The sequence below is a fragment of the Mustelus asterias genome, chromosome 10 (assembly GCF_964213995.1).
Source record: "Mustelus asterias chromosome 10, sMusAst1.hap1.1, whole genome shotgun sequence".
NCBI classification, from domain to species: Eukaryota; Metazoa; Chordata; class Chondrichthyes; order Carcharhiniformes; family Triakidae; genus Mustelus; species Mustelus asterias.
In genome coordinates, this window is record NC_135810.1 from 1,909,525 (window position 1) to 1,923,949 (window position 14,425).

Below are 14,425 nucleotides of genomic sequence, written 5' to 3' on the forward strand. Positions count from 1 at the left end.
GTGTAATTAACAGAGGGAGAAGCAGTTGGGACAGTTTGGTATAAACCGTGCTTATTCTAAACAGTTACCTTGAATTTCATGGAACTCAGCTTGTAGAGAATCTCGCCCATGTGTTCACGGATAATTGACCATGTGATCTTGTTATCACTTTGTGCAGTTGACTCGACAGCATGACGAGCCATATCGTAGAAGCCAATCATATTTGACAGCATACCAACAGTTTTGTAGAACGGGCAGAAGCTGAGGGTAGGGGGAAATCAGAACAGCTTTGTCAGAATGTAGCAAGCAATACAATACTGACAGCTTCTTCATAATCATTATGGTGTCATGCATTGAAAACGCGGTCAAACGAATCTACAGGCATCATTGTGGAGAGCAGGAACTCCCAGCTTCCCCCTAGCACAAGTCAACTCCTTGTATTGTTCCACCAGATCAACCACCCTCGCTCAGACATTCAAGGACAAGGAAATCGTGTATTTTATTATCCAAACTCAAGAATTCAACCTTTAACCTTCCACACTCCTCCACCACTCAAACCCTTTCCCTCACACTCAACAGTCCCCCAAACACTGCCTTCAAAACCATGTCACAAAATCCACAACCAAATTCCTCAAACCCATCTCAACCAAGCCCCTGTTCACCCAACTTCGTTCCTCAGATCCTTGCTCACTGATATAAACCTGGCCCCCATCATCTTTTAAAAACTAATCACACCCCTCCCAAAAAAACACATCCTCCACCATTTGACTTTCCATACTCATTCTCTTGGATATTAATCTGAAAAAACAAAGCGAGCACTGGGCAGAGTCTGCACTCACTCCAGACAGTCTTTCTCCTGTAATGTGCGGGTGCGCATGGCAACTTCGGGCCCCATGGACTACAAACCTTCCAATCCACCCAAATATATCGAGTCAATGTTCAGGACGTCTGTCTCCCTCAATAATGCAGACTAACCGGTGAGCTGGTCACGTCCACACTACCAACACCCATCCTGCATAACGCCTTCTCAAAATGCAGTTCACCTCCACCTACAGCATCGTAAGGAGGAATCAGTGGGCTACCATCATTTGTCAAGACCTTTTCTGAGGCTACAGTTAGATAATCACTTGGCTTTTCTGGCTGTAAAACAAGTGCCTTCATCAGTTCTATAGGAACCGGGAAACACAATGTGGGGACAAATACTGTCACAAACCCACATCTCATCACCATTAATCCCTTAACACAGAATATGCAGCACAGGAACAGGCCATTCAGCCCAATCAGTCCATGCTGGTGTTTGCACTCTCACAAACCTCCCATCCCTCCCTAGCAATATATTTTACAATTCCTTTCTCCCTCATGTGTTTATCGGGGATTTTCACAGTAACTTCATTGCAGTGTTAACATGAGCCTAATAAATAAACTTTAAAATCCAGCTTCCCCTTAAATGTATCTATACTATTCATCTCAACCACTCCCTGTGGCAGCGAGTCCCACATTCTCCCCACTCTCTGGGTAAAGGATTATAGAGATGGTGTAAATAAATTTCTTCTGAATTGCCCACTTGCTATCTTGGCAATTATCTTACCATGCTGGTCTCTGATTTTGCTTTTTCACACAAGTGGAAACACAATGCGTCTACCCTATAAAAATCTTTCATCACTGTGCAGGAACAGCTGTATGTGATTAACTATTAAAAAATACTCCAGCTGAGTACATGCAGGTGTTTGTTGGGAGGGGAAAAACATGGGAGAACATTCACCGGTCGTAGGGAGTGTATCCGTTCTGCTGCAGGAAATCATCCTTTATCAACTTCGCCACCTCCAAAGTTATTTTGTCGGTCTCCGCCAGGGACGCCTGTACACAGGATGAGACATTTGAAATGAGCAGCAAAACCCCGAGGAAAATTTGCCATCTCCCCTTTTCTTCGCAGTCCCTGATTTTATTTTCAAGTACAACATACCTTGTAGAATGTGAAAGGAAAGTAACAAAACCCCCCCAGAACCCACGCTCATTACACAAACCCACCCCCCCAGAACCCACGCCCATTACACAAAACCCCCCCCCCCCCCCAGAACCCACGCTCATTACACAAACCCCCCCCAGAACCCATGCTCATTACACAAACCCCCCCCCCAGAACCCATGCTCATTACACAAACCCACCCCCCCAGAACCCACGCTCATTACACAAACCCACCCCCCCAGAACCCACACTCATTACACAAACCCACCTCCCCAGAACCCACGCTCATTACACAAACCCACCCCCCCAGAACCCACGCTCATTACACAAACCCACCCCCCCAGAACCCACGCTCATTACACAAACCCACCCCCCCAGAACCCACGCTCATTACACAAAACCCCCCCAGAACCCATGCTCATTACACAAAACCCCCCCAGAACCCATGCTCATTACACAAAACCCCCCCAGAACCCACGCTCATTCCACAAACCTCCCCCCAGAACCCACGCTCATTACACAAACCTCCCCCCAGAACCCACGCTCATTACACAAACCTCCCCCCAGAACCCACGCTCATTACACAAACCTCCCCCCAGAACCCACGCTCATTACACAAAACACCCCCCAGAACCCACGCTCATTACAAAAAAACCCCAGAACCCATTTAAAACAAAGGCTGTATGTAATGCTGCAGCAACAGCAGAGGACATTGAGGGGTATTGAGTTTAAAAATTGGCAAGTCACGCTGCAGCTTTATAGAACCTTAGTTAGGCCGCACTTGGAATATAGTGTTCAATTCTGGTCGCCACACTACCAGAAGGATGTGGAAGTTTTGGAGAGGGTACAGAAAAGATTTACCAGGATGTTGCCTGGTATGGAGGGCATTAGCTATGAGGAGAGGTTGGAGAAACTTGGTTTGTTCTCACTGGAATGACAGAGGTTGAGGGGAGACCTGATAGAAGTCTACAAGATTATGAGAGGCATGGACAGAGTGGATATTCAGAAGCTTTTTCCCAGGGTGGAAGCGTCAATTACTCGGGGGCACAGGTTTAAGGTGCAAGGGGCAAGATTTAAAGGAGATGTACGGGGCAGAGTTTTTACACAGAGTGGTGGTGGGTGCCTGGAACTCGCTGCCGGGGGAGGGAGTGGAAGCGGATATGGTAGTGACTTTTAAGGGGCATCTTGACAAGTACATGAATAGGATGGGAATAGAGGGATATGGTCCCCGGAATGGTAGGGGGTTTTAGTTAAGTCGGGCAGCATGATCGGTGCAGGCGTGGAGGGCCGAAGGGTCTGTAATTTTCTTTGTTTTTTGTTCTTTGACACATTTCCTGACCATTTGCAGCGCCTGTATTAACGATCTCACATGCAGCATTCAGCCAGTGATAAGTTATCTTTTTTATAGCGTTGGATGAGGGCAAAATATCGGCCAAGGTACGAGAAAACTTGTTGGGCTTTTCTGAATAGTCCCACAGAATCTCGTGTTCATCTGAGTGCAGACAGTGCCTCAGCTTAAACTGCCTCACAACAGCAACAAATTGTATGCTCATGATCTGGAGTGAGATAGAAGTGAGGGGTTCACTAAAAGACCCTGCGGGACATATTAGCTGTTGAATAAACTGGCACAGTCGACTGTGTGCTGATCTCAGCAAAGCTACAAACTTGAAAGCCAACAGCCTAACCTCAAGGCGAACAGTAGGAACTACAAACACAAGTCAATACACCTCACCACATTTTGTATTTATATAGCAGCGTTAACTAGCAAAATATCTCAAAGAGCTTCACAGGGGGAGCTAGGACAGGTGACCAAAAGCTTGGTAGGTTTTTAATTTGATTTATTATTGTCACATGTATTAGCATGTGGTGAAAATTGTTTCTTGCGCAAAGCATACTATTCATAGAGAAGGAAAGGAGAGAGAGTGCAGAATGTAGTGTTACACTCAAAGCTAGGATGTAGAAAAAGATCAACTTGGTGTGAGGTAGGTCCATTCAAAAGTCTGATGGAAGCAGGGAAGAAGCTGTTCTTGAGTTGGTTGGTATGTGACCTCAAACTTTTGTAGCCTTTTCCTACACAGTCATTAGTGTATAAGGAGTATAGTAGGGGGCTGAGGACACAACCTTGTGAGCACCAGTGTTGAGGACGTGTTGTTGCCTTACCTAAGGAGTATTTTAAAGTAGGAGAGAGAGAATGAGAGAGATTTGGGGAGGGAATGAGACTTGTGGCCTAGGTAGCTCAGTCAGTCAGCGACACGGACAATTTTGTCCATGCATATCAACAGCAGCCCGTGTTTAAAAACTTTGTTTAACACAGACAGAGGCTGCCTGTTGCATTGTGGTCAGCTTTTAGGTGGAATGGATTTAAGCAATGTGATGCTTCCCACTAACAACACCGAGACTCTCAAAACAATGTTCAAGAAACATACTCACTTTTCCAACAAGTTGGACAATCTCTGCCAGGTCCTCCTCTTCCTGCAGGATCTCCTTAGCTTTGGTCCTCAGTGGTACAAACTCAGTGAAGTGCTTGTCATAGTACTCGTCCAGAGCACGGGTGTACTTACTGTAGCTGATCAGCCAGTTCACCGAAGGGAAGTGCTTGCGTTGCGCCAACTTCTTATCCAACCCCCAAAATACCTGGATGAGAGAAAGGAAAAGTCAGTTTTCAATATTCCTCAATTCCTGTCTGGAAAAACCTGCTGACGCTTCCTTCCCAACTCACAATTTAAATCATCTTTTACCGTCTCACTCTTGCCCACCCATCAACTTCCTCTAGCAATAGTCACCCCCTCCCCAACTCTTCACTCCTCCGGAGTGCGGGTATGGTGGGGGAGAAAAAGCACTGGGGTTGGGGAGTGGGGGATCAGTGTCATAGGACAGGTTCACCAGAGAGAGAGAGAGATAGGGAAGCCAATAGAGAGGGAAGGTGGGCTGCAGAGAGAGAGAGTGGTGGGGAGAGCAGAGTTGATGGGAGCAGGTACTGTGTGTAGGAAAGAGGGCGAGATAGTGAGAATGAGAGAAATAAGAGGGAGAATAAAAGCTGATGTGTGAAACTAGTCAGTGCTTCTTTTCAATTCTCTAATATTCATCGCCATCTGGTGGCAAACATATTAACTGACGCTGAATATCTATCAACAGGGAAAAATGCTGTGGCTCATTGCTATGGTCACTCTTGCATTCTGGTTTGAGGTCTACAACTGAACAAGGGCATGAGAACAGGAGGCCAGATGCCAGCCTGAAGATGCTTCCTTGCTGAGGATATGGTTGCATCACTGGGTTGTCAATGACAACATTGACAAATACACTGCCTGTAAATGGCTGAAGTGACTTTAAATGCTTTGCTTCATCTATGCACATAGCAGAAGCTGCAGCTCTCATTCTCATGCCATTGCTTAGAGAAGCTTTCCTCTCACATTCCTTGGGTGTAGGCTGATGAAGGAGCAACGCCCGAAAAGCTCATGATAGCAAATATACCTGTTGGATTTTTCCCTGGGTTGTGTATTGCTTCAATAGTCCGATTTATTCTGGGACAGACCATATTTTAATTTCTTTTCCACAGATGTAGAAATGGACTAAAGTGAAATAGGTAACTAAGGACATTTGAAAATTGGTTCCACGGGTGGATATGACTAGATTAAACCTCTGGGCATCACTTTATGGTAAAATTACACAAACAATTGTAAAGGAGGACTTCAGAAATGTTTAAATTTGGTGTTGTTTTGTAGGCTATGACTTAAGGATCAGTGCTGCAGCCTATTTACAATCTATATTAGCTGAAGTTTGCGGGAATGTAAATTGTGAGGAAGACAGAGGCTGCAGAGGTGTAGATAGGTAAAGGTACATAGATAAGCCAAGATGATGGCAGATGGAGTATAATGTGGGAAAGTGAGAGGTTATTCACTATGGTTGCAATAGATTTTTGTTTAAACAAGACATGAACTTTGTAAATGTTTGTGCTCCGAGATACTCGGGTTCCTTGTACAAGGAACTCAGAAATGAGCATGCAGGTACAGCAAGCAATTCGGAAGGCGAATGGCATGTTGGCCTTCAGTTTGAGCATTCTGGGGAACAGGAATGAAGAAGTCTTGCTACAATCGTACAGGGCTTTGGTGAGACAACGAAGAGGAGTGTGTGCGGGTTTGTTCTCCAAATTCAGGGAAAGATATTCTTGCATTGCAGACGGTACACCAAAAGTTCAATTAGATCTACATTCTTTGGGGTTTAAGGGAGGTAATCTCATCGAAACATACAAGCATCTGAAGGGGCTTGACAGGGTAGAGACTGTTTCCCCTGGCTGGGGAATCTAAAACACAGGGCCACAGTCTCCGGAGGAGGGGCTGATCATTTGGGACTGGGATGAGGAGAACGTCAAAGGGTTGTGAATCTTTGAAATTCTCTACACAAAAGAGGGTTGTGAATGCTCCATTGCTGAGGATATTTAAGCATTACCCCCAGAGCAATGCTTAGAGAGGGCTCCGAATTCAGAGAATTGTGTAGTGTCTGGGATTGTTTAGAAACACAAGATAAGAGGAGGAAATAGGGGCAGGAGCAGACCATTCGGCCCAATGAGCCTACTCTGTCCTTCATGGCTGATCTTGGACTTCAAATCTGCTTTTCCAGCCACTCCTCATGCCCGTTGATTCCGTGAGAATTCTTGTGTTCCTAAACAATTCCAGACAAATTGCAGACATGGCACCATTCTGAATTCAGAGCCCACTCTGGGCACAGCTGTGGGGATGATGACAATTATATATTTGAGTGGATGGACTTCAGGAGTTGTATGCAGGACAAGACAGGTAAATGCACAAGTGTCGGTGCTTGTGTGATTCACCTACTTCCTCACCACACTAATCAGCAAAATGAAAATATGAATGATTGCAAAAATGAATAAACTTCCAATTAGCTCCCATCACTGATAAAATTGTGTACATTAGGTCATGATGAATTGCAATGAGTGTGATTAATATTTGATTTAGTAGATAAAAGTCAATCATACTCCAATTTGTTGACTGTTGCCAACAGGTACATTTGAAAAGCCTGGAGAAGCGTTAAGTTTGTGTCAGTTTACCTGTACGATACCAAGAGTAGCTGACGTCACGGGATCAGAGAAATCACCACCAGGGGGAGAAACACTGAAATCAAAGATTAAAATCAGTTAAGGGAGTTAGAATCATAGAAGAATCACAGAATCCCTACAGTACAGAAGGAGGCCATTTGGCCCATCGAGTTTGCATCGACAACAATCCCACCCTGGCCCTATCCCCATTACCCCACATATTTAACCTACTAATTAACCCCCCTGACACTAGGAAACATGGCCAATCAACCGAACCAACACACGTTTGGACCGTGGGAGGAAACCGGAGTTGAAGTAAGCTTCTTTAATTTATAACAGTCAGCTGATCTAGCTCAGCTCCAATTAGGTGCTGAAGGAACATATGTAAAAAAAAAGGCAGAGTGTGCACCAGAACAAAAGAGCGAGAGAAGTGAAAGAGGGCGAAGGCTGATAGGATTAATAAATGAGAAAGACAAAAGCTAAAAAATAGAAAGATATGGACACATATTTAGTGTTCCAAAATAGAGAAATGTTTTAGAATGAGATTGTGTAAGGCCTGAGATTTAGGACCTTCTCAGATTGAGAATAGTTTGCAAACAGCAAAGTTTAGAAGATTTGAGCAGTATGACAGAATAAAATCTCTCGCTCTCTAATGTCACATCTTTATCACACAACCTATTGTAGAGCATTGAACACCTTCGCAGCGATTTGAAAGAGTGCAACAATCCTCATTTCTATCTGATGGGATTTGAAAGGATCCAGAGGAAACTGCACGCAGCAGCCTGAAGGATGAGCTCACCCTGCAGCACCAAAAATGTGGGACATGCCTCAGAAAGAGAGAGTAACCACTGAATTATCAAGCAGCATGTCAGACTCCCGACAGCCTGATCCACTCCTAACCCGCTGAGGGAAGAGTTTCTTATCGTCTTGTGTTTAACAGACATCAACTTCAGTAGCAGATAAAAACTCTGATTAAAGCAACTTTGATTTGTAAAAACCCCAGATTTCTCTGTGCTTTGTTTTGGTGCTTTTCATGTCGAAATGGAAGTACAGATTGAGGATGCTAGATTATACACGTCATGGAGTTTTCAATGGAGAGGTGTTTAAAAATTGTCCCGAGAAGTGGGTGCAATAGACAAAAAGGCTAACATCGTGATTTAAACTCCTAGCTCAGTGAGTCATAGAATCCCTACAGTGCAGAAGGAAGCCATTCGGCCCATCGAGTCTGCGCTAACAACAATCCCACCCAGGCCCCATCCCCACAACCCCACATATTTACCCCGCTAATCCCTCTAACCTACACATCCCGGACACTAAGGGACAATTTAGCATGGCCAATGGACCTAATCCGTACATCTCTGGATTGCGGGAAGAGACCGGAGCACCTGGATGAAACCCACACAAACATGGGGAGAACGTGTAAACTCCACACAGACTGACCCAAGCCGGGAATCGAACCCAGGTCCCTGGCGCTGTGAGGCAGCAGTGCTAACCACTGTGCCACCGTACTGCCCATAAAATTCCAAAAGGATTAAAGAAAATCACTCAATGTGCATTAATTAGTACTCCACTGACTGTATTTCATCTCAACGCAGATAACGGCCAGCATGAAGTACACCTCGCGTTTTAATTCAATTAAAAATAAGCCATCAAGGAGCTTCTCACTGGAACAAATTCTCTTATACACTGGGCTGATATTTGTTCCCAATTAAACACTTACGCTCCAACAATGCTGACACTACCCTCTCGCTCTGGGTTTCCCAAGCACTTGACCCGACCTGCACGCTCATAAAACGAAGCCAAACGGGCACCGAGGTAAGCAGGATATCCACTGTCTAGAAAAACAGATAAAGTTAGTTTCAATCATATTCTCAATAACAAATCACATTATTTGCAAAAGATCAGTCATCTGAAAGTACAGATCCAAGTCAAATTAGCTCCAATTGTTCTCATGTAAAATCAAATCGTGGCTACAAGTTTTAGATCTGCCTTGAGATAATCCTCTTGGATAAGAGATGGCGGTCACTTCAGTAAACTGTCCAAACACCCTATCTTCAGCAGCATCCTCACTGCCCAATATCCAAGCATAGGATACTGTAATTCAGGGTTCAAAGGAACGGGAGTAGGCCATTCAGCCAGTCGAGCCATTTAATACGATCGAGGCTGACTGGACATTTCAATGCCTTTTATAGCCACTATCCTCATAGTCCTTTATTGTTAATTGGAAATCTATTAATCTCTACCTTAAACACAATGACTGAGCTTCCACAGCCCTCTGTGCAAAGACATTTCTCCTCATCTTCGTCCTAAGTGGCAAGTATTTTGAAATTGAGCCCTCTGACAGGCTTTGTTGGAGTTTTTGCACCTTGAGGGAAGATGTAGGTGCTATACCCTATGCAATAGTTCTTTGAAGACTATCCATTGCCAATGCACAGTTACACCTTTTTATGCATTTCCTTCAATCCACCTCAGCCAATTTGTCCCTCATGCCTTCGGCAATCGCAAACGGTGCAGTTTCTTTTACACACAGGTTTCTTCAATCTTTACAACAGGCATTTTATTTAAGGACAAAGGTGTCCTCATAATTTAATACCGGCCTCAGTTCATTTTGGCTCTATGTCTGCCCTTAGTTACATATTCGCTACCAGCTATCCCAATCGCCGATTAAAGGCATTGCGAGTCAACACCCCAAAAGAAAGATCTTTAGCAGGAGTCAATAAACCCAAAGGTGGGACCCGCAGCATGAGCTAAACTTCCCAGTGTTTAATTTCTAAAATGCAGAGTGAGATTCTAAATTTAAGCTGTTAGCAACAGTGTTGACAATAAAACCTACCAGCGGGCATTTCTGCCAGCCGCCCGGAGATTTCCCTTAGCGCCTCAGCCCATCGGGAAGTGGAGTCTGCCATCATACTGACGTGGTAACCCATATCCCGGAAGTATTCAGAAAGGGTAATGCCTTAAAAAGATGTCAGACACAAAGAAACGATTTAAGCCATTTTTTGATATAAACATTTAGAAGCCTGCATCATTTCATTATGTTATGATGAGATCAGCAGCTATGCATTCGATAGTGAAGTGAACGGATAGAAAGGTAAGAATTGGGTGTGTCACCAGTCCACTGCTTCAGATAATGTAACCAAAGGGCAGTGTGCAGATGAGGATAAGGAAGATCTCAACAGCCACCTCAAGAGGAAGTTGCTTGTGACTCTGACATGAGGGAGGTAAGGACCAGATTCACATCCTGGGGGCTACCATTGACCAGAAACTGAACTGGATTAGCCATATAGATACTGTGGCTACCACAACAGGTCAAAGGCTAGGAATCCTGCGGAGAGTAACTCACCTCCTGACTCCTCAAAGCCTGTCGGCCATCTACAAGGCACAAGCCAGGAGTATGATGGAATACTCTCCACTTGCCTGGATGAGTGCAGCTCCAACAATACTCAAGCTTCATACCATCGAGAACAAAGCAGCTCACTTGATTGCTACCCTTTCCACAAACATACACTCTCTCCACCACTGATGCACAGTAGCAACTGTGTATACCATCGACAAGATGCACTGAAGGAACTCTCCTTCTTAGGCAGCACCTTCTAAACCCACGACCACTAACATCTAGAAGGACAAGAGCAGCAGATACATGGGAACACCACCAGCTGGGGGTTCCCCTCCAAGCCACTCGTCATCCTGACTTGGAAATATATCGGGTGTTCCTTCACTGTCGCTGGGTCAAAACTTTGGGACCTCCACCCCAAGAGAATGGTGGGTGTACCTACACCACAGACTGCAGCAGTTCAAGGTGGCAGTTCATCACCACCTTCTCAAGGGGCAATTAGGGATGGGCAATAAAAATGCTGGTCTCACCAGCGACACCCAGATCCCGTAAAATGAGTTACAAACAAAATTAAAGGGACACAGATGTGGAAAATCACAGCACATCAACATGGGGTGATCACAGGAGTTTGATAAGATAGGGGACAGAATGCTTAAAGAGTGGAAGCCATTTAAAATTGAATGTCAAGAAGGGAGGTTAGATAATCAGAAATTAACATGTTTGTCCTTAAAAACAGCCAGGTTTAAGCATTAATTTATCCATCGGAAATCTAGGGGATATATTTCTACGTCTCCTTACGACCCTGGCAAGTAAATGCCTTTTTTTCCAGGCAAGATCCATTTACAACCCACCATGATTGCATTTTGTTACCAGTAAAAGTCAATAGAACCAATTCACAATTTTGTGTAGCAGCCTACAGATTAAAGTGCAAAATGAATGAGGTATCCGTACCAGTGTAAATGGAGGCTTCCCTGGCAGCCACCGGCATGTTTGAGGTATTGGCCACCAAGGATGTTCTCTTCATAATGCTTTCTATTTTCCCATCAACTTCCATCGTTAGCTACAAGGGACAAGAGAAATAGGTCACATTAGCATCCAGAATAATCCAAAGAATAAATCTGGAGAGAGAAGGCCACTCAGCACAATTATTCCAGCATCAACAGGTTTAGGCAATGTAGACATGAACCTGTGATATTGTTTATTTAAACAACGCATCAGTAAAACCTGTCACTCAGTAATTTGGCTCCGCCATATTTACCCAGCCGGGAAGGGTGAAATAACCAGCAGAACAGGGCACAATAATCGGACGCCACGACACCAATGAGAAATTATAAATGCTAAAGGACTGGACACAAAACAGCAACGTCCGAGGGAGTCACTTCATATCTCAGCAAGGGAAGGATTTCACCAACTTGTGTACATCTTTTCACCTCTGGGCTGAGCCACTGGGAAAAGGATTTGGGGGGAGGGGGCATTCGAGGGGAGAAAGTTCCTGGTAAATTAGTTTCTCTCCATAGACCAAGCCCTGCATTTCAGTGGGCCCAACACTTAACTAGCCAAGGAATCCAAATTGAATTTTCAGAATTTCTTTTTCTTTTTACGAGGTGTGGGAATTGCTGGTTTGGCCGCTGTCTCTTGCCAACACAAGATGGCCACCAATACCCATCTGTGCATGCACAAAAACCCAATGACATCGCTCCATTGCACCCAGGCACGCCTGCCAGTATTTATACGATTAGTCCAGTCAGTTTTTAATGAGTCCCTCCCCCCCCCACCACCCCCCAGATGTTAATGGTGGAGGATTCAGCAAGGGTAATGTAATTGAATGTCACGAGGTGATGGTTGGATCACTTCCTATTGGAGATGGTCACTGTCTGGTACTTGCGTGGCGAGAATGTTACTTGCCACTTGTTAGCCCAAATTTGGATATTGTCCAGGTCTTGCTGCATTTCAACATGGGCTGCTTCAGTACCCGAGGTGTCACAAATGGTGCTGAACAGTGTGCAGTCACCATCAGTAAACAGCCCCACTTCTGACCTTATGATGCAAGGAAGGTCATTGATGAAGATGGTTAGGCCTAGGAGGGGAACCTGCAGGTGTTCCCATGAGTTCATTATCCAAGTCCTTCTAGATAGGAGAGGTCGTAGATTTGGAAGGTGCTGTCGGAGGAGTTTTGGTGAGTTACTGCAGTGCATTTTGTAGTTGGTACACACGGCTGCCACTGTGTCGGCAGTGAAGGGAGTGAATGTTTAAAGGGGTGGATGGAGTGCCAATTAAGCAGGCTTGGTCCTGGATGGTGTAAAGCTTCTTGGGTTTTGTTGGCGCTGCACTCATCCAGAGAAATTGAGAAAAATCCATTGCACTCCTGACCTGAGCTTTGTAGATGGTGGACAAGCTTTGGGGAGTCAGGAGGTGAGTTACTCACAACAGAATTCCCTGCCTCTAACCTGCTCTTGGAGCCACGGTATTTATATGGCTAGTCCAGTTCAGTTTCTGGTCAATGGTAACCCCCAGGATGAGGGTCGGTGCGTTACCATTACTTTGCAACATTTTCTTAAACACATTTGCAAGCACGCCGTGTTTTGTTTTTGAAGATAACTCTAAACTAACCTCAGGGAAATCTCTCAGAACTTCAGACATCTCATTGCCACGCTCCCCACATCCAACGTAGATGATCACATCACTGTTGGAGTACTTGGAGAGTGATTGAGAAATCACAGTCTTCCCACACCCAAAGGCACCTGGGATAGCAGTGGTTCCACCTTGCACGCACCTTCAAGAACAAAACAAACAAAAAAAACACAATGAATCTACTATAATCTGACTCTCCTGTCAACATAGACAGAAATTTATTCCTTCCCATCATTAATCCCCAGGTTAAGCAAACTATTCAGGATTTATAGAAGCGGATGGAACAATGTAACGCATTGTTTAAGGCCCATTAGTTCTGTCAAGCTGCTCTCTCTGCAATTTGCTCCAGTAGGTCATCACCAGATTATAATGTATTGGAAAAAGAGCAAAAGCCTTAACAAAAGAGACCACCTCCTAACATACATGATTCCTACATTCAAACCTATTGCCACCTGGAGTCCTCATTTTAACTTCACGAAAGGTCTGAAGGGACAGTGCTCATGAGTGAAAGCCACTCTTCAAATGGAGGATGAGGTGGGTGAGGGGGCAAGAGGAATGGCTTAAGTGCAGACACCAGTTGTATTACCTGCACCAATCCCATACATTATCGGGGTCCACAGTATTTCCTGCAGGAGGTAAAACCCATGTAGCTCTGGGTCAGACAGTTCGGAAATCTTCAAATTCAAACCTTAACCTTTGGTGCCAACCCAAATGTAATGTTTTTGTCTCTCTCTCTCTTGTGGAATTCCATCCCCCTTGGCCCAGTAGCTATCTTAGCATTGAATCAGAGAATAGAACAGCATTAAAAGAGGCCATTCGCCCATCCTGTCTGTGTTGGTTACCTGAGGTGAGTAACTTAGCGAGTCCAGTTGAGGTCAGAATGGTGTTTTATAAAGGTTCATCATACCTTCCTTGCTTTTTTATTCTACGCCTCTATATTATTTATATATAAACCACAATCCCGCCTGCCTTTTGAAGCACTTCCTCAACTTGCCCTGCCACCTTCAATGATTTGTGCACATATCTTACAAGGGACAAAATGGTCCCTGAAATCAGCCTCAGTGCCTGACCGGGATTTAAGGGAACACTGCATTGTATACCATCTGATATAGGGCATGAAGAGGCTGCAGGTGAGAAATCCAAACATCTGGGTTTGGACTTTCTAACAAATCAAACTAAAGTGTATTTGACTCACGGGAAAAGTGCATCCAGCACGCGCTGTCCTGTCAGTAGAGGGTGATTAGCCGGGAGCTTCTCGGTAACTGGCCTCACCTGACGAACAGGCCATACCTGAACCATAGTGAACTTCTCTTTGATGCCTTCAAATTCAAGTTCCAGAACCACATCCTTTAAAAAGAAAAAAAGAGAAAGAAAAGAGAAGGAAGAAAATAATTCACTGTTACAATCTATTATTGCCACCTCCATAAAGGGCTGCTGCTTAAACAACTTTGTTGTTACCTAAA

At 44.7% G+C, this 14,425-nt stretch overlaps 2 protein-coding genes across 2 annotated transcripts in view; one reads left to right on the forward strand and one right to left on the reverse strand.

Annotated features, from left to right (window-relative positions):
- The window catches only part of LOC144499497 (uncharacterized), a 59,382-nt gene that overhangs the window by 32,405 nt on the left and 12,552 nt on the right, over positions 1-14,425 (forward strand). The gene's annotated exons all lie outside the window — the stretch shown is intronic.
- atp6v1ab (ATPase H+ transporting V1 subunit Ab) overlaps positions 1-14,425 on the reverse strand; it is a 33,915-nt gene that overhangs the window by 4,806 nt on the left and 14,684 nt on the right. The window contains exons 6-14 of the mRNA XM_078221487.1: positions 14,158-14,309; positions 12,942-13,104; positions 11,283-11,391; positions 9,831-9,953; positions 8,718-8,832; positions 7,010-7,073; positions 4,375-4,578; positions 1,742-1,836; positions 69-240 (exon numbers count right to left, since the gene is read on the reverse strand). Of these exons, the coding sequence (XP_078077613.1) occupies positions 69-240; positions 1,742-1,836; positions 4,375-4,578; positions 7,010-7,073; positions 8,718-8,832; positions 9,831-9,953; positions 11,283-11,391; positions 12,942-13,104; positions 14,158-14,309 (1,197 nt within the window). The remainder of the gene's footprint in view (positions 1-68; positions 241-1,741; positions 1,837-4,374; positions 4,579-7,009; positions 7,074-8,717; positions 8,833-9,830; positions 9,954-11,282; positions 11,392-12,941; positions 13,105-14,157; positions 14,310-14,425) is intronic.